The 18678-nt window shown below is 40.5% G+C and overlaps 1 protein-coding gene across 1 annotated transcript in view; it reads left to right on the top strand.

Annotated features, from left to right (window-relative positions):
- TLN2 (talin 2) overlaps window positions 1-18678 on the top strand; it is a 575966-nt gene that overhangs the window by 508983 nt on the left and 48305 nt on the right. Inside the window, 3 exon segments of the mRNA XM_078151184.1 lie at window positions 636-761; window positions 5076-5192; window positions 7064-7249. Of these exon segments, the coding sequence (XP_078007310.1) occupies window positions 636-761; window positions 5076-5192; window positions 7064-7249 (429 nt within the window).

The raw sequence follows: 18678 nt of genomic DNA on the forward strand, positions 1-18678 counted from the left end.
CTCCATGCCCAGAAATTTGGCACTACTTTTATGAAAGAAAGATGGAAGACTGGTTAAGGGAAGGGAAGAAATGCTGTAAAAACGCATCAAGTAGTTACAGTTACCACGGAATAAGACAGATTAACATAATGCATTCTGTGAAAGGGCATGCTAGTATATGCATCGAATTATTTAGTCTCATGAGGTAAGAGGGGTATTGAGTCATAATGACTATTTATCTATCTCAGTCCCGTTGTAGGAAATGGGCCAGGTCAACAAAGCCACTGGCTAAAAAACATTTAGCTGTGCTGTTTTTTTGAAAAGCAGCAAAGGATAATGAAGGAAAGGTTGATCTTAGAGTAGGGAAGGCCTGGATTCAAGTCCCGCCACTGACACATGCTTCCTTTGTGCTGGTGGGCAAGGCATTTTTACCTCTTGGTGCCCTGGGCATCCCTCTGAAGGCTAGAAATTAGAGATTAATTTCCATTCTGAAAGTTCCTAGGATCATGGAAATCACAGGTCTCCAAAAAAAACCATTTTTATTATAAAAAGATATCCTTATCTCTGCCCAATCCTTCATGCCTATCCTTCATATTTGACAGAATGAAGACAGATGGGGTTGTGATGTGAGGGTTTCCTACTTCTCTTTCTGTTAGGTGGTCCTGATCAATGCCATCAAAGATGTGGCCAAGGCCCTTTCTGATCTCATTGGTGCTACTAAAGGAGCTGCCAGCAAGCCGGCCGATGATCCATCCATGTACCAGCTCAAGGGTGCAGCCAAGGTAGATGAGGGGCTTCCTGTTTTCCCTAACCTCTCTTTCAAATGGCAGTTCATTCAGGCATTTGTTTGTTTTAGGGGTCGGTTTTTTTCTCCATGGCCTGGTTTATTTGTAGCATGCTATTATTACCTGGTGAAAACCTTCCAGTTTTGTTCTCTCTGAGTTTGAAATTATCTTTAGCAACACGGTCTTTCTAGTGACAAAAATAACCCGTTAAAGTGATTTATTCAGCACGTTGTGTGATCTCTGGCAGCATCACAACCTGACTTGTATCAAGTTTAACGCAGCAGTAGCTGTGTCACGAGCATCGGTTTGCTGTTGTAGCATTTGCTGTGTAGGTAGAGGCCCAGGGAAGAGATGTCAGTAACATCGTCCCTGCCCCTGCCTTTTAGGGTGAGCAGTGAGCGTGACAGGTCGATGAATTTGTATTTTAAGGCCAAGAATCCTCAGTTTGATGTCAGGTGAAAATGAGGGCATAAAATAGTGTTATAATATTCATCATGGAAACTGCTTTCAATTAACAAATATATATTTTCTGTCCTCTCACCTCTTCTACTCCCCCTCCCCCCCAACAAATTAAAAAAAAAACTTGCAACAGACTTATACATAATCAAACAAAACTAATTTGCATATTGACTGTGTCCAAAAATGTCTCATTCTGCATATTTAGACCATTACTTCTCTGTTAGCAGGTGGAAAACATTCTTTATTATTGGACCTCTGGAGTCATGGTTGATCACTGGTTCTGGAGTAATGTTTGATCATTAAGAGTTCTTAAGTCTTTCAAAGTTATCCTTTTTACAGTATTGTTGTTATGGTATAAATTACTCCCCTACTTCTTCTCACTTCACTCTACAACAGTTTGTACAAGTCTTCTTAAGTCCTTCTACTAGGGTCCGATTAAGACCCACAAGTTGTCCCCTTTGCCATTTCTTGTAGCACAATAGTATTCCATTACATTCACATCCCATAATCTGTTTACCGTTCCCTAATTAATTAGTAAATCCTTAGTTTTAAATTGTTTGCCACTACAAAAGAGCCATACATATATGACCTTTTCCTTTGACTTCTTTGAAACCTAATGGTGATATTGCTAGGTCAGAGGCTATGCACAGTTTACTAATTTTGGGGGCATAGTTTTAAATTACTTTCCAGGATGGCAGTACAAATTCGTGACTCCTTCAACATCGCATTAACGTGCCTATTTCTTACAGCCTGTCCAACATTAGCCATTTTCCTTTTTTTGTCAACTTGCTATATGAAAACTTGATAAGAGCCCAAAAAAACCAACACGTTGCTCTCACTTCATCTTCAACTCAAATCCCTTTTACCATATGCAAAAAAAAAAAGTGTTTTTTTTTTTTCATCACCCAGTTAAATCCTCTTACCTGATCACTAGGACTGTGTTAGAGATTCATCAACATTTATGACTCAGGCATACACATATTTGGAAAGATCAAAACTGAAGACTGTGATGGAAGAAAATCAGAAAGGAAGCATGTTTGGTGATCCATTGTCCTGGAAAGCTTGACAGCCACTTAGTTTCTTTGAATGATGCCAGGGGTAAAAGTGGTATTGACTTCCAGGTTAGCTGACTTTTATGCATGGGTTGTATGCCTTTATTAAGCTAAAGTGATATGCCTATTTGTATGTAATCCATCTTTCACTGAAATTTGTCAGAGTTATCATGTAAGGCTTTACCTGACTCCTACTTCTATCCTGAAATCATGACATTCCATCTTTGTTTGGCCTTTGTGACTTATTCATCTTCCATGCTCTCCCCCCTCATCTCCACCTTTTAGAACCCCCTACCTCCCTTCAAGGCTCAGGCCAGGTACAAGTCTCCTACAGAAGCCTTTCCTGGCCTTCCCAGATATTTTTCTTCCTCTTTTCATTTTACAATATAAGTACTTTGCATATATCCTATTTATTTATCTTTGAACTTGTTGTATCACCTTACTAGAATGCAGTCTCCTTGAAGGAAGGTATTGCCTCTTATATTTCTATCCCCAGCATCCAGCTTAGTGCCTGACACATAATAAGTATGTAATTAACACTTGTTGATTGACTGAATTAAACAAAAGGAGAAAAGAAAATTCACATTTCTCATAGTAGAATGGAAAGATGAGGAATACATGAGTGAATAAGATACATATGTCCACTTTTTTTTTAATGTAAAAGCGGTGAGTTTGGGGTGGTTTTTGTTGTTGTTTTTGTTTTGCCTGTTGTTTTTTGTTTTGCTCTGGACCTTTTCTTTTTCTCTGGGCCTTGTCCTATTTAGTGACCTTATCACCTGGATTCTCACACCCCACATCGCCTCTCCAAGGGTTCACCTGTCATCTCTATTCAGGTGACTCCTAAGTCTGCATATCCAGCCCTAGTTTTTCTCCTTTGCTCCAGACCTGCATCACCAACTACCTTTTAAGATCTTCAGACTAGATGTTCCAAAGGCATTTCAAGCTCAACATGTCCAGAGTAGAATCCGTCATCTTCCCTCCCCAAACCCACCCCTCATCTCACCTTCCTTGTTACAGCTGAGAGTGCCACCATCCTTCCATTTACTCAGCATCTTCCTCAGTTCCTCACTCACTCACTCTGTATATCAGATAAGCTGACAGATCTCTCCGTTTTCCTTTCCATTCACCCAAATACCACCGTCATTCAGTCTCTACTCACCTCTCACTTGGCTTATTGCCATTTGAATGAACTCTCTGCCTCAGCCTCCCCACTGGATTCCATTCTCCACACAGTCACCAAAATAATTGTCCTAAAACAAAAAAATTGTCCTAAATCTGGCCATAGCTTTCCCTCCCTCCTCAACATACACACTCAATAAACTCTAGTTGTTCCCAGGTACCTGTAGGATCAAATACAAACACTTGTCTCCCATTTAAATCTCTTGACCACCTGGCCCCTTCCTCTCTTTCTAGCCTTCTCACATTTATTCTCCACCATATATTCCATATACCACCTAGCTATATAGGCTTACTAGCTGCTGTACCTCACACATGATGCCCCATCTCCCATCTCTGTATCTTTGTACTGTTTCTCATTCCTCCGTATCTTGTAATCCTGGGTTTCTTTCAAGATTCAGCCCAAGTGCAATTGAGATTTAGAGGTTTAGGAGTGCTGGGGCCCTAAAATCACAACACGAGGGTTCTGCCTGAATGTATTCAGCCAAAGACAAAATTTATTAGAACATCGATTGGGGATAGATGGGATTTAAAGAATTTGCCATATTGGCTAGACTCTTGGGTATCGCTAATGCAAACGGGCCAGATCTTAAGAATCTGAGCACCTTAATGGAGGCCAGATGAACCTTCTATACAGAAAGACTGTGGGAGGGATCTAGGAGTGGCCAGGTAGTCTGGGGTGACTGAAGGGGGCATCTGAGGAGGATCTGGATGGGAGTGGCCAGTAGGCTGGGGTGGCTTTGAGGTAACAGAATGACCAGGACCAGGGGAGAATGGAGCCTAGATAGGATTAAGGGTGGGAAGTGGGGGGGGGTTTGGGAGCATAGAGAGGTAACACAATGAGGGCCAGGCTAGGTTAAGAGTAACAGAGAAGAGATAATGAAAGGCCAGTTGATAGAATTATAGCCTCAAATGAACACCAGAGATTTGGCTAGGTGGGAAAGTCCAGGGCTTTTCCTTTTTGGGATCCAGATCCCAGAAACATGGTCTTTTCCTTTTAAGGGTTCAGATCCCATCTCCATCAGTGCCACTTCATACAGACCTCCTCCACTCTCTCCACCATACCTTATATATCTTCTTTATATATATTCATATTATCTCTCTCATTAACCTGTAAGCTCCTTGGGGCATCTAGGTGACATAATAGATAGAGCACCTGACCTGCAGTCAGGAAGAACTGAGTTCAAATCTGGCCTAAGGCACTTACTAGCTGTATGACTCTGGGCAAGTCACTTAACTGAGTGCCTCAAAAAAAAAAAAGAAAAAAGAAAAGAAAAGTAAGTTCCTTGAGGGCAGGGACTGGTTCACTTCCTTTTTTTGTCTTTGTGTACCTAATGTGTACACAGTACTTGACCTAGAGTAGGCAGGTAAAAAAAATGCTCATTGATTGATTAAATGCTTATTGATTGATCCTTGTCCCAGTCTGAAGATTATGTTGACAAATCAAAGTAGAACCTTAGTGGAAGGTTTTGGGTTTTTTGGGGGTTTTTTTGTTTTTTTGCTAGTGCAGCGGTATTTTAGATATTTGTGATATCATCAAACCTATGACTTACTATCACTCTCCTAGGGAAAAGTCCTCAACCCACATACTATTTCTTCTCTCTTTTTCTTAATCCCTTTCTAGGTGATGGTAACAAATGTCACATCTCTTCTGAAGACAGTGAAAGCCGTGGAGGATGAAGCTACCAGAGGCACCAGGGCTCTGGAAGCCACCATTGAGTACATAAAACAAGAGCTGACGGTAAAAAACCAAATAACTGTCCCCTAGAAACTTTACCCTTAACATTCATTTCCTTCTCTTTGTAGATGGTGCTGTCATACAGCGTACCTGACTTCATTGCCCCTGTGCGTTTCAGGCATGAAACACACTCGTATGTTTTCTCTCTAACTCTCTTGCACTACAGAGAAGAGGGTTTTGGTGCATTGCTGTCTTGATAAATGTACCTACTCCTCCTCCTCTTTTCTTTCCTCATCGTGCCCTGTCCTTCATTATCATGTCCTAATTGTACTAAGGAGGAATTGGCTGAAAATGGACCAACAATCTATTGGACCTTCTTTAAAAAGGGAAATTTGGACATGAATTCAGCTGTAGTCATGTGACCCTCCTCTCTCTCTTCTATGACTTGGTCATTCACCTGTGATAGAATCAACTCACACCTAGTATTAGAAAGGAGAAATCCCATTAGTATTTGCCTGGGAGGCACCAACTTCCACCCTATTGACCTAGTCTTTTATGTTAATTGTTGAGACCTTCCTTGGTTTAGTATTTAGTTTGTACTTGAAAAGATAAAGTGAAAATACAGCATTTACTGCAGCCAGACAATGCTCAGGAACTACTGCTCAGAATCACATAGGGGCTTTGGAGCCTTTGTGATTGCCCACAGTTTCCCAAAAACTCTGAAAAGGGAGGGCTCTGTTCACATAGAGGTTGTCTCCAGAATACACCTACACCCGTACTACAGTCCTATGGATTTTCCTGGGCCCATCCTTCTTTTACTCCTCCATAGCTGGAATGATGCTTCTTGAGTTAGACGTGCTGGGGAAGCCCTCTAGAAAACTTCTTCCTTAAAATCCCGAGATAAGCTCAAACTAATCTGGGATTAGGGCAGCCAAGTGGCTCGCTGGATAAAGTGCCAGCCTTGGAGTCAGAAGGACCGGAGTTCATATCTGGCCTCAGATGCTTGCTAGCTGTGTGACCCTGGGCAAGTTACTTAACCCTGTTTGCCTCAGTTTCCTCATCTGTAAAATGAACTGGAGAAGGAAATGGCAAACCACTCTAGTATCTTTGCCAAGAAAACCCCAGAGGGTCATGAAGCCATGTCTAATCAACAAAACAACAGATCTGCTATCAGTCAAGTACTATCAGGATGCTCATCCTTTTCCTAGGTAACTAATGTGCAGTACAAAGTGAAAGGCATCCATTATCAACCTTGGAAAAAAAAGAGATAAGAATACAAACCCAAAACAATCTTTGATATGATTGATGGTGCAGCTTTAAAGTAGGATATACATTTACCATGGTTAATTTATTTCAGCATCTCTAAAAATGTATGTGTTGCTAAATAATTCACAGTGTCACCATAGCTCACTCGACTTGAGCTCCTCTGCACAATTATGCAGTTATATTTGTAAGAGAAGCTAAGAATAGAGTGAGCTCAAAGCCTCATTTCCCCCAACCCCACACCCCTTTAAAGAGAGATGCATGAGTCCTCTGAGATGCATCCAGGTCAGCCTTGCCCTTGCAATCAACAAACAAATCAAAGGGACTGCAAGATCTTGAGAGCTGCTGGGAGAAAGAAAAGGATGGGGGACCTTCCCAGGACTGTTTAAGTGACACATGTTGGGTGTCAGCTCCTGCAGCCGAATGGGTTAACATTTTACGCATGCCTTCCATGGCTTGTTCCCAGTGTAGGTGTTAGAGGATTATCAGGGCTAGAGTCTTGACAAGCAGGAATGATATTATTGTACTCAAATTAAATTTCTAATTTCCTGCCATTGGAAGTTTGCTTCCAATTACTGCATCTGTTTTGAAGCACTGGGCGGTGGCCTGGCAAAGAGAAAAATGAGTTGTGGGTTGTTTTTTTTTTCCCCTTTCTCCTCTTACCTTACCAGGTGTTTCAGTCAAAGGAGGTACCAGAAAAGACATCATCACCTGAAGAATCGATAAGGATGACGAAAGGCATCACTATGGCAACAGCCAAAGCTGTGGCCGCCGGGAACTCGTGCAGACAGGAGGATGTGATTGCTACTGCAAATCTGAGCCGAAAAGCAGTGTCTGACATGTTAACAGCTTGTAAGGTAAAGATTGCTTCCACCTTGGCAGGGATTTTTATAAAGAGGCAATTTTCACTTGTGACTGAATTGTTTAGTTTAGGTTTCAGGGTGTGGAGTTGGAGAGGGGTGGTAGAAGTCCTTAAACCTGTAACTTCAGGTGTAGAGTAGCACGTGGAAATTCTCCTGGTTACTTTGAGGTAGTGACAGTGGCTGTGTTGCTGACCTGCCAACTTAATCCTCCTACTCTCTTTATTTTCCATTCTTTCCTAACTAAGAAGGAAACCTCTTCTTACAAAAGAGCCAGGCTAAAGAAACCCTGAGAATTGTAGTCAGTGGACTTTAAATGTCTCAGGACCGGGTTTCCCAACTTAAGAATTACTTGGTAACTGTCCTTCCCATAGTGGTAAAAAAGCCCTTTCCTGAAGCAGAGCTCTTGTGATGACTCTATGAGAGCGTGGTTTAGATGAACAAAACATAACTTTGAGGAGCTATGTTGAAGCTACACCAGATAAACTAATAGTCACAATAGCTCATTTGCAAAAATTAGCTCCTTGCTCCCCAGTGTAAGAGCCATTTCAAGGCCATGGTTCTTTCCCAGGGTAAGGGAGGGGTCAAAGGAAAATTAAATAGGGACGGAGGGGAACTGGAAGTTACTTCATCACAAGTAGACTCGATCAGAACTGCTGCCGACTCAAGGGGAAGTAGATTCTTTGGCAGCAAGAAGGCTACCAAAATAAGTTTTATGATCATTTGTTGAGAGGTGGGGAAGAAACTGTACCCAAACCCCAAATCCTTGAGCACCCAGTGTGTTTCACAATTTCTTCTTGAAGATTCCTAAGTAGCACCAGAATAATAAAATGTGAAGTAACATTATATCAGGACCAAAAGAAAAGGCATTTCTGTTAAAAAAATTTACTTAATTTAAAAAACATTTTTTAAATTGAATTGAAAGTATGGAAAAGGATGATGAGAAATTTAAAGGCTGTTTGCTTCATTTGAAAAAGTCCTTACATATTTCAGCTGTAGAACATCATCTTCTTTCCCTATAACACCCAGGAGAGAAAGTTGAATTAGTGAAGAGTGATAACATGAGGAAATGTGATTTGGAGGCACTGATCATTATTTTTTAAGATAAATAGGTTCTCTCTATCAAATTGATTGCCTTCTCAATGGGGTAAGGAGGGGAGGGAGGGAGGTAGAGAATTTGGAATGCAAAATTTGAAAAAACATGTTAAAATTGTTTTTCCATGTAATTGGGAGGAAAATAAAATATTAAATAATTTTTAAAGCTTCTTTTAAAAAAAAAGATAAATAGGTTCTCAGTGAAAGTTGTGAAACATGACTTGTGTTCCTGGCTATAGGGAGTACTTATCCAAGTCCACTGATTCTTCTTACCCTTGCTCTCTTTCTCTAAAGTTCACTGTTTGTCCTGTCTCTAATACTTTGTGATCAAGTTCGGTTAGTTTCCCTCGGAGCCCCATCAGTACAGATCATTGCCTGGCTACTGGCTGCCTTGTTCATCAGTTTAAAAGCAGGGACAGAAGGGCTTTGTGTGAGAGTCGCCAAGTAACTCCTGCCCTTCTGTATCCATTGGGAAAAGCCAGGCACAGAGAAAACAGCCTGCTGATGAGGGGTTTCTCTCACTAAAACATCTCTCCAGTGTCTCCAACTACCTTCCCTCAGCCTCACTTGAAAGCATGTGTGTTTATGTTCAGTGACCATGAAAGATTGTGATGGACCATCTTCTTTTCTCTGTTGTCCATTTTTCCTCCGCTTAAAAAAACAAAAAAACTTGAGCTAGCAAAGCCGTACTTCAGGGGCAGGCTTATACAAGGTAGACTTGCCTCAGACATTGGAGCATTTATGTAGATTAGGTGGTTATATTTCTGGGAGGCTCTTCAGGTCCCAGTTATTGGGCTTTCTTAGTAAGTCTGGTCAGTGCCTCATGTGGAATGATGATACAGGAAGCATGAACCACAGATCAAAGAGACAATTGGGTTTGTTGCTATGCGGCTCAGTGACAAAGCTGACTTAATGGAAAAAAAATTCCCAGCGTTGTCCAGGGGCTGATGCCTTTGCCATGGGGTACATATCCCTGGAGAGAGGCAGTGAAGGAGCTAACAGAATGCAGAAGAAAGTGTTGATGACAGTGGAATAGAGGAGAAGGGGGTGGGCGTGGAATGGAGGTGCAGTGGTTGAGAAGGTACTGTCTGTGGTGACCCAGGAGTAAGGATCCAAGTATTTCTCACTAGTCAAGCATGAATTTTTATTCTCTCCTGCTTAATATTTTGCCAGTATGCATGTAACAATATCTGACAGCTACATAACATTTTTATTATTTCAAAGCACTATTACTTATTATATTTGATCTACCTGTGAAGGAAGAGAAGGTATTTACCCCCATTTTTCCGTCTTCTTACATCTTACTTCCCAACACATACTCTTCATGCCAGTGATACCGGCCTCCTGTTTGTTCTGGGACTTCTTCCTGGCTGTCCCCCATGTCCAGAACGCTCTCACTCCTCCATTCCAACTACTGACTTCCATGGATTCCTTTAAGTCCCAACTAAAATCCCACCTTCTACAGGAAGCCTTCCCTAACTCCTCTTTAATTCCAGTGTTTTCCCTCTCAATTATTTCCTATTTATCCTGTATGTATATAGCTTGCTTTGTATATATTTGTTTGTATGGTGTCTCCCCCATTAGATGGTAAGCTTTTTGAGGACAGGGACTTTTGCATCTTTTTGTATCTCCTGAATTTAGCACAATGCCTGGCACATAGTAGGCATTGTATAAATGTTTTTAGTGGTGGATCCTAGACTAGCATCTAAATCTTCTGACTGCCCTCCCCACTCCCAGCCTGGTGCTCTTTTCCATTAATTCCATTCCATGAACATTTATTAAACATCCATTATGTACAAGGCAGTATGCTAGGAACTGGGGATACAAAGTGTAAGAGGAATACTTCCTATCCTCAAGGAACTTACATTCTACAGAATTACAGCATGATGCCTGCCTCCCCAAATGCCAAAGACAAAAATAGGAGCACTAAGGGTTGCACAGCCTCGGTGGTGCCCAATGATGATCTTTGATTTGCTTTGGAACTAAAATGTGCTCTGCATAGAACACAGATTATTTCAGGTCCTCCTACGCTTGGAGCATGACAGCTCACTTGTCATGATATTCAGGAACAAGAAGGATAACTTGTTGATGGGAATTTTGTTTGTTGCCAACTTGGCATCATGATAACTATTTTGTGTATTATGACATACTAGCCAGCCCATAAAAATAGTTTTATTTCAATAGTGGATGATACATAATGCAATCTACATTCCAGCAACCTCTGGCTAGAATAAAAAGAGAACTCAAGCCATGCTCCTAATAGGTCTGACCTAGTAGATGTAAGCCTAGGCAGCGTCAATGGTGGTAATATATTTTGCCTGAAAATAATAATAATAATAACAAGAACAGCATCTATATGGCATAAAATACTTTATAAATATTATTTCATTTGATCCTCACAGCAGCCCTGAATGGGAAGTACTATTATTATTCCCAGTTATAGTTGTGGAAACTGAGGCAGTCAAGTTAAGTGATTTTCCCAGGATGATAGTCTTAGACCAAATTTGAACTCGGATCTTCCTGACAGTCAGGCATCTTTGTAGAAAGTAGACCAGATCCTATACTTTCAGAAGTCTGTTAAGTTTTTTTGGTGGTGATGGTTTATATTTTTCCCAAAATAAACCAGATGGTTAATTTTTTTTCCCAGAGCAGTCAAATGAATTATTGCTCCATTATGCCAAATGGTATCAGCCTAGCCTTAGGAGTGTCTTCTGAAAATGTTTTGAGAGGTCACAAAGGCATAGTAGGTAGCATTTTGTACATAGAGTCAGAATGACCTGGGTTCTGATTCTGATTCTTCATAGGTATTTGACTTGAAGAAAGCCACTTTAAGCCTCAGTTTCCTCACCTGTAAAAAGTTATCAGACTTGTATCAGACGATGTATTACAAAGCACTTTATAAACTCTACTACATAAGTGGAAGTTATTGTTATGATTATGATTATGATTATTATTACTACCATTTACTATTATTCATGCCCAGAGGATAGCTTATTTGCCTGATAAAACCTAACTCATGCCAGTAATCCTCAAGATACTTCTAAGTTGAATGATGAATGAACCTTATCTGTAGGTTCTAGGTAGGGGCACTGAAAAAAAAGAAAAGATTGATAGATTTAGTGATTGTAATGGAAATGGAAAGGAATTCAGTTTTTTCCATCTGTTTCTCTATTTATTAGGTCAAATTTCTTCCTCCTTATTCCAGAAATGGAAAGACAGGGTCAAAGAAAAATTTAAATCACTCTTAACCAGTCCTGTCCTTATTTAACTTTCTCTACCATTTCATCCTCTCTTCTAGTCTCTAATGTAGTGATGGCCTTCCTTCTTACCCAAAGTCAACTCCCTCTACATGATCTTTGATCCCATCTTCTCCCACTTTCTCTAGAAGATTGTCCCCACCATTATCCTCCTCTCTTTCCAGTCATCGGTATCTTCCTCTCCACTGACTCCTTCCCCAATATCTACCTCCAAAATGCCCAAGTCTCCCCTATCCTTCAAAAACTCTTACTAGATCCCACCGTCCCTGCTAACTGTTTGTATTATGTTCCTATCTTTCCCAGCAATATATACCTTGTGGATCCACTTCTCCTGATTTATCTTTTTAACCCTCTCTAATCTGGCTTCCTACTTTATTACTCAGCTGACACTGCCTTCTCCAAAGTCACCAGTGATCTGTAAATCACCCTGAGGGCACCTTCTCTGCCTGCATCTGCCTTGATCTCTCTGCAGCACTTGCACCCTTTATCACCCTCCCCCCTCGTCTCTATCTGGGTTTCCCTGATGTTGTTCTCTTCCTTCTTCTCTCACTGGTCCTTCTTAGGTTTCTTTGCTAGTTCATCCTTCACATCCTACCCACTAACTGTGAGTGTACTCTAAGACTGTATTCTAGGCCTTCTTCTCTTTTTCTCTCTATATTTCCTTATTTGGTGGTATTAGCTCACAAGGGTTTAGTTACCATCTCTATGCAGATGTCTCCTGGATATATATGTCCAAATCTGTTGTCTCCTGAGCTCCAGCTTCAGAATTGTTGTTTAGTCGTTTCAGTCATGTTTGACTTTTCCTGACCCCATTTGGAGTTTTCTTGGCAAAGATACTGGAGTGGTTTGCCATTTCCTTCTCTAGCTCATTTTGCAGATGAGGAAACTGAGGCAAACAGGGTTAAGTGACTTGCGCAGAATTACAGAGCTAGTAAGTATCTGAGGCTGGATTTGAACTCAGGAAGATGAGTCTTCCTTACTTCAGGCCCAGCACTCTATACTGCGCTAACTTCTCATAGTACCAAGTGTCAAATAGATGTTTTAAGCCGGTTGTTCTGAGTCATCTCAAACTCAGCTCTTTCTTCCCAGACCCATCTTTTTTCCTACCAAGAGTACCATCCTTTCAATCACTTATGTTCATAAACTCTCTGTATCCTCAACTCTTCACTCTCACTCATCTCATGTATCCATTCAGTTGCCAAATTTTGTGGTTTCTATATCTACCGCATCTATCACATATGTTTCCCCTTTTCCACTCATAAAGCTACCACCCTAGTTCAGGCCACCTTCATCTCCTCTCACCAAGATTATTGTAATAGCCTCCTCTTAGCTCTCCCTGCCTCAAGCCTCTCCCTATTCCATGTATCCGCCACACAGCCACCAAAGGAGTTTCCTGAATCATGGGCCTGACCGTACCACCCTTGTGCTCAACGAACTATAGGGGCTCCTGATGAAACATAAACTACTCTGTCTAACATTTAAATCTCTTTATAATCTGGCCCTTTCCTCCCTTTCTATTCTTCTTGCACATTTCTTCCTTGCATGTTCTCTGGCATCTAGCCATGTTGGTATATTTGCCATTCCTCACACATAGTACCTCATCTTCCCCACCTCCTTATCTTTGCATTGTCCTGCATGCCTAGAATGCCCTTTTTCTTCATCTCTGGCTCCTAGAATCTCTAGCTTCCTTCCAGACTCAGTTCAAGTGTGAACTCTAGATGAAGGCTTTCCTGATCACCCTGACACTGGTGCCTCCCATAACCTCCCATAACCATCTTGTATTCATTTTTGTACATCGTATATATAGTTGTATGTATGCCTGTAATCTCCCCCAGGGGAATGCAAGCTTGAGGGTAGGTGTTATTTCAGTTTCATCTTTGAATCGCCATGACTTAGCACGATGCCTGATATGTGACATTAATAAGCAAACACTTAATAAATGCTTATAGGCTCATTGATTGACTTGCTTCTGGATGAAAAGACTATCCTGGCTTTGCAGGATGTAATTAAAAATTCAGGCTTTACAAGACAGGCTGAAAATTCACATATTTAGGTTGCTTAACAAAGTTGATAAAAGTAGCACCATCTAAAGCTCTAGAGACTTCTGAAAGTCTGATGCTTCCAAGGATACTTTTAAGGACCTCTATTTTTCTTTGAAATCCAGTGTAGACAAAACAGAATGCCATGTCGATGCAGCCATGCTTGCTTGTAGGTCGTCTATTCTTATGGACAAGTTTTTATTAACAAAGCATAATAGAACATTAGAAGTGGAAGAGAGATTGGCAATAAGATCTTATGTCTCCCTTGAGGCAGTTGAAGCCCAAAGAAGGAACATGATTTGTCCAAAGTAACATGACTGTTAAATACCTGAATCAGGACCAAAATCTGATTGTTCTTCTGCTACACCATGATGCCTTTACTGTGGCCTAGAATTAAATAATGAATGTGATTTTGAGAGATTCACCAGACCAAGGTGTCCAAGGTGATATGGTCTAGGACTTAAGCCAATTGGCCTTTAGGGTCTTTCCTGAACCACTGAGGTTCTAAGATCCATAGGACTCATTTTAAGGGTCACTGACTTTTCCTATTGCTAAACTGAGACTTGGATAATATTTATAATGCATAAAAATGGTTTTTGAGTATTAAATTCTCTTTGAATTATGACTAAACAGCTTAAATAAAATGTTAGAAATTGAATTTATTTATATAGCATTTCATATTTGTGACATTTGGGAGGAGGAATACTCACTAATTGAAGTCAACAAATTATGTTGCCTCTATGTCAGGGAGAGGCATTGTAAGTGATCCATGTTGGTAAGATCCAAATTTCCTCCTGTGTAAGGGATTATATGTTGTATTCCAGATACTGTAGTAACTTTGGAAGTTGTTTACCTGGATATACATCAATATTTTAGTTATTAATGATGCTTTAGAGCCACTGCTGAGATTTGTTGTCATAAATTTCCTAAGGGACATGGAGCATGAGTTAGTGGTCCCCCAGCTTCCTACTTCTGAGCCAACATGAGCTCTAAAACCACTGGACCTCTTGTCAGAATGAGACTTGAAAGCAGTGATAATTAGTGTGGTTCCTTAGGACAGGCCTCAGCCAAACAGAAGCCCAAGCTCCCTTTCATAAGACATGGATAACCTTTCCTGTATGTGTAGAATGCTGTATTTGTATGTGTATGTCTGTATGTCCATATATCATAAGATATGTATATATAATATAAATATAAAGGGCAGCTAAGTGGCACAGTAGATAGAGTGCTGGGCCTGTCAGGAAGACCTGAGCTCAGACACTTACTAAGCTACGTGACCCTAGGTAAGTCATTTCACCTGTTTGCCTCAGTTTCCTCTTCTGTAAAATGGGGATTATCATAGCACCTGCCTCCCAAGGTTATTGTGCAAATCAAATGAGATATTTGTAAAGCACAGTGCCTGACATGTAGTAAGCACTTTGTAAATGTTAATTGTTATTATATACATAGACAGTATAAATATGCTCAAAAACTCAAATGGATCTGTGACCTCATCAACATGGGTATCCCCTTTGACAATACAGATCTCAGTCCATCCACACCTGCCCATCTAATATTATTTTTGTCCATCCCTACCTATAAGTTCATCACAAAAAGTCCACCCAATATACTGGGAGCCTTCCTTGCTTTACCTTGCTAAGAAATAGGAGATACTCAAAGGTGTGTAGGTGTGTGTATATAAATATTTGTGTATGTGCCTGTGTATGTGAATAAATGGAAAAGCAATTATTAAGCAGTTACTAAGTCAAGTTATTATCATTATTATTATTATTATTAAATAATTATTCTTATTATTAAATAATAATGATAATAATAATTATTAAGTCAAGCCTTGTGCTAAACACTGGGGATACTCATAGAAAAGATGAGTGAGAACTTGTTCTCTAATTGGAGGGGATAACATATAAAAAAGAACTTAGCTTCAAGGCAAATGGAAAGGTCTGGAAGTCCTGTGGGCCTAGTGGTGAGGTGGATGGCAAGGCCCCGGTGTCCTTAGGTTTTAGAAATAGTCAGTGACAGAGCTGAAGGATTGTGTTTACATATATACGCTGCACACATACCTTGCCATCTTTGGATAGAACCTGGGATTCCACTGATAATAGGGCACTCCCAATAAGGAACTTCCAACGTAGATTGACACTTTTCTTTGAGACAATCTTAAAGAACCCCCCGGAGTGCTAAAAATTTAGTGACCTACCCAGGACCGTTGTGTGTCAGAAGCAAGTTTTGAACCTAACTCTCTATCTACTACACCATCCTGCTTCTGATATATATCAAAATATAATAAATTTAGTTTCTATATATGGCCGTGTACATATGCATACAAATAATTGGTAATCAGAATCATTGATCCTGGAACCTGGCAATGAAGTCTTGCCAAAGTGGTCCAGGAAAGAAGTCTCGCTGGACTTTCTGGGAAAATCTTCACAGTGTTCAGAATTGAACATTACAACAAGCTGACTGACACTAGCTAATAAATAATGGAAAGTAATAGTCCTATATGCCGGAGATTTAATTATGATCGACACTGCTAGAATAAAAAATTCTACCTGAATGTAGGCAGTTCAGTTGAAATTTGTTTCGGAATGAAGAAGGTAAAATTCCAAGTCTGGTAATGTCACTGAGATTCATGAAACATTTAAGTGCCTGGTGTATTGTTCTAGGTACTAAGTGGATAAATAACAATGTTTATATAGAACACAATTCCTGCCCTCATATAACATATGAGCAGGAATATAATTAGAGGATTGAGCTTTTATACACACACACACACACACACACACACACACACCTACAATATACAGTGGTCATAATAAGTAGAAAGTAGAGAAGCAGAAAATAATGTAATGTATGAAAAGGCCAAAGCAAGATGTTGGAGGGAGGGTGGTAGCAGTTAGGGGTGGGGAGGGAATCAGTGAAGACTTCTTAGAGGAGGTTGCAGTTAAGATAGGCTTTACTTGGCAAACAGAAATTCATCAGGTAATGGGGAAAGAAAGGCCATCCAGGTATAGAGAACATTGTACAAAAACACAAGGTTGTCTAATTAGGCTGGAGCCCAGTGCGTGGTGAGTGGTATGAGACAAGAGTATAAGGGTAAGATGGTGCCTGATTGTGGAGAGCCCAGAATACCAGACAAGACTTAGACCTTTATTTGTTGACCGTATGGAGCCACTGAAGATTTTTGGACAGAAGAATGATGAAACTAGATCTCTATGCATGAAGATTAGTCTGGCCATGGAAAGAAAAATGGATGGGGTAGTGGAAAGAGTGGAGGTGGCAGTATCTGTTAGAAGACTGTTATCATGCTTGGAGTGAAAGGTAATGATGAGGGCCTGTTGTAGGGTGATAGCATTGGGTATAAAGAAGAGAGGTTGGATATGAGAAATAGTTTAGAAACAGAATCAGTGGGTCTTCGTAATTACTTGGCTGTGAGATGAAAGGAAGAAGGAAGAATCAAAGGTAACACTAAGGTTTTGAACATAAAAGGCTTTCCTTAGGATGTGGCCATGTCCCCAAAGCAGCTGCTAGTTGTAAGGAATTCATAGGAATTGTGTGACCAGTAGAGAGTATAGAAGATAAAGGAATATATAGCCACCAGTTGGGATGTAGGGGAAAGGGTTCTTTCCGCATATACCACATGAATCTCATCCATGTAGGTCAGTAGAATGTAAGCAGTCCTTGGCACATAATATGCAATTAATAAATGCTTGTTGATTGATTGGCTATGCCTAAAAGTGATGGATTACAACCCATTTGTACTCTGAGGGACTCGCTCCTATTTCTGTCTTCCTCGTTAAGTCATCCAAAAGGGCTTCCTCCAACATGTCAGAGGCTTACTTCTAGCTCCCTTGATATTAGCTGGATCCCAAAGAAGTTTGTAGACTGTTCACCCTTTCTGCGACTAGCCTATCCTTTTTTTCTAGTCAGCAAGCTCTTATTAAGTGCTTACTGTATGCCAGGCACTCTGCTAATTCATGTGAATACAAATACAAGCAAAAAAAAGATAGTCTTGCCCTCAAGGACCTTACATTCTAATGGGGAAGACTTAACATAAAGGAAAAAATGAAGAGCAAGGGGGAAGGAGGTGGGGAGGGGAGGTGGGTTGTGGAAGCCCAGAGAATGAGGAATGGAATTCCCAAAGAGAAATAAGGGAGTGACCATGGCCAGCCAGCGAACTTTCCTTAAAATGGAGGTTCAGGAAATAACTCACTAATCAGAGGAAGAGACCATAGGGGTAGAGTGATCTTCCAGGGTGAGAAGGGATGATGAGACAGTGTGATCTTCTGTGGTCAGAAGGGAGTGTTTGTGGGTATGTGTGTGGAGAGAGAGAAAGAAAAAAATCTCCATTCTTTTCTAGTGTGTGTATATACATATGTAATATGTAGTATAAATATACATATAGAATATGTAATGTCTGTTAGAGGAATAGATAGATATAGATAGATGGAGATTTAGATTGCTAAATTTTTAGTTTGTGATGTGTCTGCGAACTCTTGACTAGCGTGGGCCTGTCCATTGTCTTTTAGGTGTGAGATCTCTCAATGACAATGGCCACCTCTCTTTGTAGGTAACTATCTAGATGTGTGACTTAAGAGGCAGGGAAAGGCCATCTCCACTCCTCACCCCAACCCCCTTCCTTGAGCTGGCAGGGTATTTTTATTTATGGTCTTTATCCAGATGGCCCTTGTTAAAATGCAGCTATGTTCCTGGTAAAGGATAATGGATTAAACTAATTATCCCAAGATAGAACACCTTGGGGGAAGGGGGCACCTTTCCTACCTGCAGGCAGAAGGAAGGTATTGGGTATCACAGGAGATAGAGAACAGAGGAGGCAGCCTGCTTTGTGATTCACCTCTGGAGTGTAGAATTAAGAGCCTAATACACCATCAGACTTATCAGTGCCTCATAAGACAACCTAACCTATTTGCCTAGGATTCCCTTACCCAGAGTAAATGCTAGATCTCCTTTTACATTTATTGGAACCCTGCAGCAAATAAAATCTAATTTTTAAATAATTGATTAATTTTATCACCTC

The sequence above is a fragment of the Phascolarctos cinereus genome, unplaced genomic scaffold (assembly GCF_003287225.1).
Source record: "Phascolarctos cinereus isolate Bilbo 61053 unplaced genomic scaffold, phaCin_HiC Scaffold_3;HRSCAF=262, whole genome shotgun sequence".
NCBI lineage: Eukaryota > Metazoa > Chordata > Mammalia > Diprotodontia > Phascolarctidae > Phascolarctos > Phascolarctos cinereus.